The sequence below is a fragment of the Pongo abelii genome, chromosome 15, assembly GCF_028885655.2.
Source record: "Pongo abelii isolate AG06213 chromosome 15, NHGRI_mPonAbe1-v2.0_pri, whole genome shotgun sequence".
In the NCBI taxonomy this organism is placed as follows: domain Eukaryota; kingdom Metazoa; phylum Chordata; class Mammalia; order Primates; family Hominidae; genus Pongo; species Pongo abelii.
This window is the reverse complement of record NC_072000.2, coordinates 43012383-43024415: the sequence shown is the minus strand read 5'-3', so window position 1 is coordinate 43024415 and position 12033 is coordinate 43012383. Positions and strand designations below refer to the sequence as shown.

Here is a 12033-nt window from a genome sequence, read left to right as displayed (position 1 = left end):
CTGAGGCAGGAGAATCACTTGAACCCGGGCAGCAGAGGTTATAGTGAGCCAAAATAGTGCCCTGAACTCCAGACTGGGTGACAAAGTGAGACTCTGTCTCAAAAAAATATATATCCTATAGAAAAGCCCGCCAATAGCTGGGCGCAGTGGCTCGCGCTTGTAATCCCAGCACTTCGGGAGGCCAAGGCGAGTGGATCACCTGAGGTCAGGAGTTCAAGACCAGCCTGGCCAACATGGTGAAACTCCATCTCTACTAAAAATACAAAAAATTAGCCAGGCGTGGTGGCAGACGCCTACAATCCCAGCTATTTGGGAGGCTGAGGCAGGAGAATCACTTGAACCTGAGAGGTGGAGGTTGCAGTGAGCCAAGATCAGGCCATTGCACTCCAGCCTGATCAACAAGGCAAGACTCCACCTCAAAAAAAAAAAAAAAAGAAAGAAAAGAAAACCCCACCAGTGGCCAGGCACAGTGGTTCACACCTGTAATCCCAGCACTTTGGGAGGCCGAGGCGGGTGGATCACGAGGTCAAGAGATGTATAATGATCTGTAATTTCAAAGAAGAGGAAACAATAAAAAGATATTAAAAGCTTCCAGGGAGGAAAAAAGCAGATTTCCAAAAATGTCCAATTATCTGAATAACTTCTGACTTTTTAAAAGCAATACTGGAAAGTCAAGACAATGGAGTGACAGTGTCAAAATTTTGAGGAAAAAAAATGCCAACCCAGAATATATTCAACCAAAATATCAACAAGTATGAGAAACAAGACATTTCCAGGCATGTGAGTTCTAAAAAAATTACCTCCTATACCTCTTCCTCAGAAAGTTAACCAAAAGAATTAACCGCAAAAGAGCTTAGATATGGGAAACAGAAGATCTAACACAGGAGAAAGACAAGAGGAATCTTTAGGATGGGGGTGAAGTGAAATCTTAGGATACAGAACAGAACACACACCTACAGAAGAAGTTCTTATTAAATCAAGAGAGGCCCGAGAAAAAACTGCTTCAAGAAAAAAAAAAAATGAAATTAACAGATTAAACAAAGCATTTGAAGGCATGAGTAATATATCTGTATCTCTAGAAGACAGCATACAGATGAACCAGATAAGTATACAAGAAACAAAACAATTATTAACCCTAAGGAAAATACTGAATAAGACAGAATATGTAATAAGAACAAACCACGAGGACAGGTGCAGTGGCTCACGCCTGTAATCCCAACACTTCAGGAGACCGAGGCAGGCGGATCACAAGGTTAAGAGATCAAGACCATCCTGGCCAACATGGTGAAACCCTGTCTCTACTAAAAATACAAAAATTAGCTGGGCATGGAGGCGTGTGCCTATAGTCCCAGCTACTCAGGAGGCTGAGGCAGGAGAATTGTTTGAACCTGGGAGGCAGAGGTTGCAGTGAGCCGAGATCGCGCCACTGCATGCCAGCCTGGTAACAAAGTGAGACTCCATCTAAAAAATAAAAAAATAAAAAAAAAAAAAGAACAAACCATGTGGCGCTGGTGTAATATTTGGATAATTATAATAACTTAATCACTGAAAAATTTTCCAGCTGAAAAGTTACAATTACATTGGCAAAGCAGAAGAAGAAATGTACGTGGGAGTATCTATATATGTGCAGGAGAAAGAGGGCAAATGTCACATCCTTATGTGATCTGCCGCCAGAACTGCTTCTATCTTTAGACCCCAGATCTATAACTTCAATAATCCTCACTCATATTCTCTGTACCCCTTCAGTCTGGCTTTAAGAAGTTGGTTATGATTACCAAAATGCTAAATGCCCTGGCTTACTTTCCCTGCCCTGGGGGTAGAAGGTGCCAAAAGTATACACTTTTGTATACTATACAAAAGAGACAGACACTGAAATATGTATGGGAGACTGTCCGGCTCTCATGCTCTCAAGGAAAAGCCTATACTTGTCCCTAGCATAGGTCAGTCATGAGGATGCCAAGAACATTTATAATTACATATTCACAAGTTGAAGAGTCCCTACAGAGCACAAACCTGTTTCTGGCTTTCCTGAAGTTCAGAATTTTCATTCAAAGCATCTTTTATTGCTATCTTCAGTCGTTCTTCATTCATTTGAAATATCTTGAAGGTCATTTTGGCCTAAGTAAAACAAAAAATGTCAAGTTTGTAACAATTAATTTAATACATAGCTCATCTTTACACATACTCCCTAGAACACAGAATTAAACAAAGGCAAAACCATGCCAATATGAACAGCAGAGACAACATCGTGTAGCAGAAAAAAGGCTTGTCTAGAATCGGGGTCTAGTCCTGCCTCTCCCACTAACGTGCTACGATGTGACCTTGGACAAACCTCTTGTAACTTTCTATGTACTGTGCAGCAAATTTTGATAACTATTTATTCTGCCTCCCCTACTAAAATTTAAACTTCCTGGGGACTTTTTTGTCTATTAATGTTAAGTGTCAAGAAACCAGTTCTCAATATATAGTAATAGCTCAATAAACACTTGTCCATTAAAAAGATGAACTTTTCTGAAGTACTTCATGTTAAAAAAAATATATATATATATACAAGCTGGGTGTGGTAGCTCATGCCTGTAATCCCAGCACTTTGGGAGGCCAAGGTGGGCCGATCACTTGAGCTCAGGAGTTCAAGACCAGCCTGGCCAACATGATGAAACCCCGCCTCTACTAAAAATACAAAACTTAGCCGTGTGTGGTGGCACATGCCTGTAATCCCAGCTATTCAGGAGGCTAAGGCAGGAGAACTGCTTGAACCCAAGAGGTGGAGGTTGCAGTGAGCCAAGATCGTGCCACTATACTCCAGCCTGGGCAACACAGCCATGCTAATTCATTTAGGTATTGTTAAAAAAAAAAAAAAAAAAAAAAAAAAAAACCTAGGATCCCCTATATCTCAAATCCTACTATTATATCTTATTTCTTAATTTAAAAAAATTAAACTAAAATTATTCTCAAAAGCAACAGACCTACTAGACTAATTCAACTTACTTCAGCTACTTGTGATTTGAGGGATTTTGACTCATCTTCTAGAGACTGTATCCTTTTTGAAATATCCGCCATCTAGAAAGACAGTATCAGGCAATAAATATTTACTAAATTCTAGTTTCCAAAATGCCATATATATTAGATATACTGTTAACCTAACACTTTTGCTCCATAAGTGACAGCTCAAATTAAGAAACCTTTTCAGTTTATTTAGCCACATGCTTAAAGGGATTTTACATGAACATTACATAACAATAGTATCTCGTAACTTTAATATTTCATAACATTTAAGTTACATAGGCTCAAAATAAGCCCACTAACATGTTTTACTAAATAATCTCACATACATCAAGATTTTCATTAAGACAGGTTTTACCAAAAGAAAAAGTTATAATGTTAATATACATGTTAATTACAGATAAACACTATGTACATGATTATTCAGTTTTTATTTACATGAGCTACTTCCATAGTGCATATAGAAAATTTCTATAAAAATATGCAAGAAATTTAACACAGTAACATCCGGGGGAAGTGAAAAGAATGGATCTAGAAAATTTTGCTCTCTACAACCTTCTGTATTCTTTACATTTTTTACAATAATGTAATACTTTAACCAGTATCATATTAATTTTTTAAAGCTCAGTAACTTTTTCTTATATTCTCCTCAAATAAAAAAGCCTTACCAATTCATCTTGTTCAGAATGTTTGGATTTCTCTTCTTTTAACTCTTTTTCTAGACAGAGTATTTCATCCTCAAGTTCAGAATTGGACCTGTTCAGCTTTTCACAGGTTGCCTAAGAGAGAAAGCCAACTTTATTAAACAGATACAAGAATTTTTCATTAGGGAAATCAGACGAGCATAATAAAAAAATATGTACTGTAAGTTAAATAACTTTCATTTATATATTTGCTCATTTTTATAATATCAAAATAACAGCAATTGTAGCAGTGGTCAACAAAGTTCTGTAAAAAGCAAGAGAATAAATATTTTAGGCTCATACGCCATGCAGTCTTTGTCGCAATTACTCAACTATGCCACTGTAGTGAGAAACAAAAGCAATACCTAAATGAATGAGCATGGCTGTATTCCAAAACAATTTTTTACAAAAAAAAAGTGGAGAGCCCACTAGGCAGTTTGCCAACCTCTGCTTAAAAGCACTATAAAGAAAAAAATGAGAAATAAAGCCAATTTAATATAATTAAAGGCATGACATAAAAAATCAACTAAAAAAACAATCAAGGCTGCTTCATGATAATATTCCACATTGAATTAAGACCTATTTTCTATGACCTTTTTAATTTAAAATGATTAGTTATTGGATTATTCCAACTGGATTTTAAACACTATAATAAACATACCTCTGATATTTGTGATCCTTCAACAAACTTGTTAAAGAAAAATAAACCAAAAGATTCAAAGATTTTAATGCAGGCCAAAATAAAAGCAAAAAAAATACATACTACATTACAGTGATTTAAAAACTTGTTTATACATATTACCCCAAATTTGAATATTTCATTCTAGGAATTCCCTGACCCGAATCAAAATTATTCTATTGGTTTGATTTTATCTACAGATTCGGCTATCATATTTTTTAAAATTGCATCACATTATAGTTTGAATTCAATTATGATTACTATTACTGAAAATACTATGCTAAAAAATTATTAAAATTGAAGAAAAATTTCTAAAATGTTGAATGCAGTTAAAAATTCAGCTAATTTTACTCCTATAATAATTCATTACCTTGAAAATAAATTGGTGTGTAATATTTTATCCTCAGTATTACCAAGCTTGAGTAAATGTCTTTGCTACCTACTTTTTGCTCTTCTGTTAGCATGTCAAATGCCTTCTAAAATTCTTTTATCAAACTAATAAATTACTACTGGGAGGGTAATTAAGACAGAGGATCAGCAAATAAAATATAATTTCAACAAGTTCTTGAAGATAGTAATAGGCAACAAATGAAGAAAAACATTAAGAAACTTATTTAGAATCAATTTGTAACTTCCTTTGGACTCTACCAGAAAATTCTGAATCATAACACATAGAGTTTCTGATGATTACGAATAGCAGTGATTAAGAACTGCCACACTGTACTAGACACTTATCAAAGGTACAAGGTCTACTGTTTTCTGTTTTAGTATCTGCAGACGCAGGTGTCCTCTGCTATCCTTTGTCACTACTGTGCTTTTTACAACACGTCCATATCTAAACAGTAGTAAGGCATTCCCATCGCTTACTCTAATCTGTCTTAGTTTAGCTAAATTACAAATTATCATACTTTCCTTCCTTAAAATTAACCAAATCACACTTGGCTCAGGAAAGCCTACTTTAAGCATTATCTCCCCAGACTCCTCATTCAGTGACATCATGTTGGTAGCTTGAAACTGGCCATGGTGGAAGTATTCATACTACAGAACTCAGCAAACGCTACAAATAAGGCTGCTTTTTTTTAAAAAGTTGTTAAACATTTACCAACATACACCATTACTTATAACGTAAACCTCTGGCCTAATTCTAGTTAGCTCTTAATATCCTCAGGATGAAAATAAAGCAAATACTGTCATAATTTACATAAGTTATTGTTGCCAACTATTCCTAAGTTTGTAAAAATGAATCTTATTTCTCCTTTCTAGAGCGAACTGCGTCAAAAAAGGAATGATCACCTTAATACATTTCCCAGGAATGATAGAATGAAGTTTCTATACAGCTCCTGACTCCCTGAACATAAACATGCCTGACTCAAAACAATAAAAGCAATAAAAGCTCAAATTTTTATATTTTATGCTACCTACTATTGTCCCATTTCCTATATTAATTTTCTTCTTTAAGTTTTAACATCCAGAGATGCTCTTTCACATTTCTTTCAAATAGTTTTCAGAAGATACATTTTTAAAGTTTTTGTTACTTAGTATTTTTTCCCCAGCTTTTAAAATTATACCATTTGATTTTCTACCTCCAAACTTTGTGCTTCTGTTGCCTCCTTCTCAAAGCTGGCATTCTTTAAAGATGACTCTACTTCATAGCCTTCATACTGAAACAAAGCAACATCACAAGTAAAAACTCTACCAATTTTATTCTAAATCTTATCTGGATAGATGCCTAAGAAGCAGACAGAATTCATTTCCACATATACATTAAATTTACTGCGATTTACTTAGCTTTAAGTTTTTTAAATCTGACCACTATAACAAACAATGCCAGAGCAGCTAACACATCACAAACCACTAGCTCAGGCAACAAATGCCAGAACTTCACCTCTAAGAGTAAAGTCTGCTTCTCAGAGAACACAGGACTATAACTAATATTAGCATCTTTTACTAAAAATGAGGTAAAAATTCTAATGGTAAGATTGTACTAAAGATTATCCAAAGATTTACTCAAAGAGCGTATTTTTATGTAAGCTGTCTAATTATGCCCCAAACAAGTAAACCTCTTCTTTAAGCCTATTCATTAAAGAGAAATTTATAGCAACTGACCATCAAAACTTTTCACTTTTAATTCATACCATACAACAAATAAAGCAAGTGGGGAATATAAAAATCTTTAAAAGGCAGAGAACAACCATCAAAAAATGAAAAGAACAATAAAACATATAATGCTATAAGATTTGGCAAAATGCACTTCAATTATTCAAAAAAAAAGTGATTAAATTGAAGACTAGGTTGTTCTGGATCCACCTTTCTGGCAAGAACAAGAAAAGCTTGACGAAAAATACCAAAAAAAAAAAAAAATTATCTGTCTGAAAGCCTCAGAGAGCTATCAAAACAGTGAGAATTTGTGAGAGAAGTGGGAATCCCCAGAAAGGCAAGTCTAGTATTTGACATTTCTATTCCCCCTAGAAGAAGAGGCTGATGGGCTAAGAAACTAAGCAGAGATTTCAGGAGAATCAGAAGCTGAGAAAAAAAACTTGGAGTTCAGGACCTGCCAAGTCAGATGAACTCCGTGCTTGCCTAAACAATGACCTGTCCAAAGATGTCTATGTTCTGCTCCCCAGAATGTCCAGGTGTGATAAAGGATCTTAAGATGGAAAGAGCATCCAGAATTATTTTGGTAGGCCCAATATAATGCCAAGGGTCCTTAAAAGGAAGAGGCAAGAGGACCAAACTTAGAAAAGAATGATATAAGATAGAAGCAGAAATTGGGGTGATGTAGTTATGAGCCAAGAAATGTTGGTAGACTCCGTATAAGACACAAGACACAGATTCTCTCCTAGAACATGCATAAAGAAACATACTTGCTGCTATCTTAACTTTTGCCCCCAAGATTGGTTTTAAGGCTGGGCATGGTAGCTCATGTCTGTAATCCCAGCACTTTGGGAGGCCAACGTGGGAGGATCACTTGAGGCCAAGAGTTCAAGGCCAGCCTGGGCAACATAGTGAGATCCCATCTCTACAACAAAATATTTTTAAAAACATCAGTTCTAGACTTCTGACCTTCAAAATTGTAAGAGAATAAATGTGTGTTGTTTTACACCACTAGGTTTGCACTAATTTGTTACAGCAGCAAAAGGAAATTAATGTCCTTACCAAACAAAACTGGTACCTTGGATGGGCGCAGTGGCTCACACCTGTAATCCTAGCACTTCAGGAGGCCGGATCACAGGGATCATGAGGTCAGGAGTTCAAGACCAGGCTAGCCAACATGGTGAAACTCTGTCTCTACTAAAAATACAAAAATTAGTCGGGCGTGGTGACGTGTGCTTGTAATCCCAGCTATTCAGGAGGCTGAGGCACAAGAATCACTTGAGCCCATGAGGCGGAAGCTGCAGTGAGCCGAGATCATGCCACTGCACTCCAGCCTGAGTGACATAGCAAGACTGTCTCAAAAAAAAAAAAAAAAGAAAAGAAAACCTATCTTACAACAAAGTCGAAACCAAAAACAGACTAATCCTCTGAACTGAGGCCCAGCTTCCAAATATCTCAATCTGTTATTAAAGTAATCTGACCTCCCAACAAAGAAAAGCCCAGGAAGAGATGGCTTCATGGCTGAATTTTACCAAATTTTCAAAGTACAATTATTACCAATACTTCTTAAACTCTTCCAAGAAAAACGACAGGAGGGAATATTTCCTAACACATTTTATGAGTCCAGCATCACCTTGATATCTAAGCCAGACCAAGAAACCACAATAAATAAATAAATAAATAAACAAACAAACCTACAGGTCAATATCTCTGATGAACACTGATGCAAAAATCCTAAATAAAATACCAGCAAATTGAAATTAACAATACATCAAAAAGATTATGCATTGTGATCAAGGGGGATTTATCCCTGGCATGCAAAGCCGGTTTCATATATGCAAATTGGCCGGGCACAGTGGCTCACGCCTGTAATCCCAGCACTTTGGGAGGCCGAGGTGGGCAGATCACGGGGTCAGGAGTTCCAGACCATCCTGGCCAACATGGTGAAACCTTGACTCTATGACTCTACTAAAAATACAAAAATTAGCCGGACACCTGTAGTCCTAGCTACTCAGGTGGCTGAGGCAGGAGAATCGCTTGAACCCAGGAGGCAGAGGTTGCAGTGAGCTGAGATCACGCCATTCCACTCCAGCCTGGGTGACAAAGCCAGACTCCGTCTCAAAAAAAAAAAAAAAATATATATATATATATGCACAAATCAATTAATGTGATACATCACATTCACAGACTGAAAGACAAAAACCACATGATCATACTAATTGACACAGAAAAAACATTCAACAAAGTTCAACATCCATTTTTTTTTTTTTTGAGAGATAGGTTCTCCTATGTTGCCCAGGTTGGACTTGAATTCCTGGGCTCGAGCCATCCTCCCAACTCAGGCTCCCAAGTAGGTGGGACTATAGGCACACACCCTCACGTCCAGCCCAACATCATTTCTTGATAAAAACCCTTAACAGTTTAAGTATAGAAGTAAAGTTCTGGCCAGGTGTGGTGGCTCACGCCTGTAATCCCAACACTTTGGGAAATTCGAGGAGTTCGAGACCAGCCTAGGCAACATGGCAAAACCACGTCTCTACCAAAAATACACAAATTAGCCAGGCTTGGTGGCAGACATGCCTTGTAGTCCCAGCTACTCTAGGGAGGCTAAGGTGGGAGAATCACTTGACCCCAGGAGGTTGAGGCAGCAGTGAGCCATGAGCATGCCACTGCACTCCATCCTGGGCAACAAAGTGAGACCCTGTCTCAAAAAACTAAATAATAGTGGCTCATGCCTGTAATCCCAGCACTTTGGGAGGCCGAGGCGGGCAGATCATGAGGTCAGGAGATCAAGACCATCCTGGCCAACATGGTGAAACTCCGTCTCTACCAAAATACAAAAAATTAGCCAGCCGTGGTGGCGCATGACTGTAGTCCCAGCTACCCAGGAGGCTGATGCAGGAGAATTGCTTGAACCCAGGAGGCAGAGTTGCAGTGAGCCAAGATCACGCCACTGCATTCCAGCCTAGTGAAAGAGCAAGACTTCATCTCAAAAAAATAAATAAATAATAAATAATAAAATTTTTTTAAATAATGAAAAAAATAAAAAGAAAGTTCCTCAACATAACAAAAGCCATTTATGAAAAACTTACAGCAAATATCATCTTCAGTGGGGAGAAACTGAAACCTTTTCCATTAAGATCTGGTAGAAAGCAAGGATGCCCACAACCACCACTTCTATTCAAAACAGTACTGGAAGGGCTGGGTGCGGTGGCTCACACCTGTAATCCCAGCACTTTGGGAGGCTGAGACAAGCGGATCACTTGAGCCCAAGTTCGAGACCAGCCTGGGCAACTTGGCCAAACACTATCTCTACAAAAAAAATACAAAAAATTAACTGGGCATGGTGGTGCATGGCTGTAGTCCCAGCTACTTGGGAGGCTAAGGTGGGAGAAACACCTGAACCCGGGAGGCTGAGGCTGCAGTGAGCCATTACCATGCCACTGCACTCCAGCCTGGGCAACAGAGTGAGACCTTGTCTCAAAAAATAAAAACAAAATAGTACTAGAAGTACTATCAAAGCAACTAGACAAGAAAAAGAAAGAAAAGGCCTGGCATGGTGGCTCACGCCTATAATGCCAGCACTTTGGGAGGCCAAGGTGGACAGATCACTTGAGGTCAGAAGTTCGAGACCAGCCTGTCCAACATGGTGAAACCCTGTCTCTACCAAAAAATACACACACACACACACACACACACACACACACACACAAATAGCCAGGCACGGTGGTGCACACCTGTAATCCCAGCAATTTGGGAGGCTGAGGTGGGAGAATCACTTGAACCCGGGAGGCAGAGGTTGCAGTGAGCTGAGATTGCACTGCTGCAATCCAGCCTGGGCAACAGAGTGAGACCCTGTCTCAAAAAAAAAAAAAAAAAAAAAAAAAGTAAGAAGGAAGGAAGAGAAGGATAAGGAAAGAAAAGATATCCAAATCAGAGAAGTAAAATTATCTGTTTGCAGATGACATGATCCTATATGTAGAAAACCCAAAAGATGTCATCAAAAATACAGATCTAATAACTGAATTCAGTAAAGATGCAGGATATAATATCAAAACAAAACTATGTCATTTCTATACACAAATAATGACCTAGCCAAAAACGAAATCTAGAAAACAATCCTATTTACATAGCATCAAAAAAAATAAAATACTTAGGAACAAATTCAACCAAGGAGGTGAAAGATCTGTACACTGAAAAGTATAAAACATTGATGAAAGAAATTGAGGAGCACACAAAGAAATGGAAAGGCAGCCAAAATCTCAATGGCATTCTTCACAGAAATTTTTTTAATCTAAATTTAATATAGAATCGCAAAAGATCCCAAATAGTCAAAGCAATTCTGAGAAAAATAGAGTTGGCAGCATCAGACTAACTCATTTTAAATTATATTCCAAAGCTGTAGTAATGAAAACAGTGTGGTACTAGTATAAAAACAAATACACAGACCAGTGGAACAGAATAGAGAGCCCAGAAATAAATCCAAATAGATATGGTCAAATTTTCAATAGGGCACCAAGAATACACAATGCAGAAAGAATAGTCTCATCAATAAATGGTACTGAGAAAACTGAATTTCACATGCAAAAGAATGAAATTGAACTCTTATTTTATACAATACATAGAAATCAACTCAAAGTGGGTAAAAGACCTAAACATAAAACCTGAAACTACAAAACTCCTAGAAGAAAACACCGGGAAAAAGCTCCCTGACACTGGCCTTGGCAATAATTTATTGAATATCACATCAACAACTTAGGCTACAAAAGCAAAAAATAAGCGAACAGGACTACATCAAACTAAAAAGCTTTTGCACAGCAAAAGAAACAATAAAATGAAAGTTCCTTTGAGGTGCAGCTGCAAGGTAAAAAAAATAAAAATATACACAAGTAAACACAATAAAAAGGCAACCTACAGATTGAGAAAAAATATATCAGATAAGGGGTTAATATTCAATATTTTAAAAGACCTCATACAACTCAACAGCAAGCAAACATACAACCTGATTTTAAAACAGGCAAAGGACTTAAATAGATATTTCTCTGAAGATGACATAAAAATGGCCAACAGGATATGAAATGGTGTTCAATATCACCAATCATCAAGGATATGCAAATCAAAAACACAATGAGATACTACCTCGTATCTGTTAGAATAGCTATTATCAAAAAGACAAGAGAGATGACAAGTATTTGTGAAGGTGTGGAGAAAAGGGAACCCTCGTACAACAAACCCCCAGGACGCAAGTTTACCTACGTAACAAATCTGCACTTGTACCCCTGAACTTAAAAGTTACAAAAAAAAAAAGGGAACCCTTTTTCTAGACAAGAAAAGAGAAAGGCATAGAGCAGGTCCTTTGTCCTTTGAATAACATTGTTTTCTTCAACATTGTTTCATTATAACATTGATGAGAAAAAAAAACTGAATTCAGTATACACTGTTTCACTTAAAGTCAATTTTCAACAATCTATCAATGACATTGAGGGCTTACTGTATACTATTGGCAAGGATGTAGATGGGTACAGTCATTACAGAAAATAGTATGGAGACTCCTAAAGAAATTTAAAATAGAGC

At 37.2% G+C, this 12033-nt stretch overlaps 1 protein-coding gene across 19 annotated transcripts in view; it reads right to left on the bottom strand.

Moving 5' to 3' along the window:
- The window catches only part of MIA2 (MIA SH3 domain ER export factor 2), a 247692-nt gene that overhangs the window by 186406 nt on the left and 49253 nt on the right, over positions 1 to 12033 (bottom strand). For 11 of the 19 annotated variants that reach the window (NM_001134678.1, XM_024231318.3, XM_024231322.3 and 8 more), the window contains 4 exon segments: positions 2014 to 2118; positions 2989 to 3060; positions 3672 to 3782; positions 5949 to 6026. In NM_001134678.1, coding sequence (NP_001128150.1) covers positions 2014 to 2118; positions 2989 to 3060; positions 3672 to 3782; positions 5949 to 6026 — 366 coding nt within the window. 19 annotated transcript variants of the gene reach the window in all.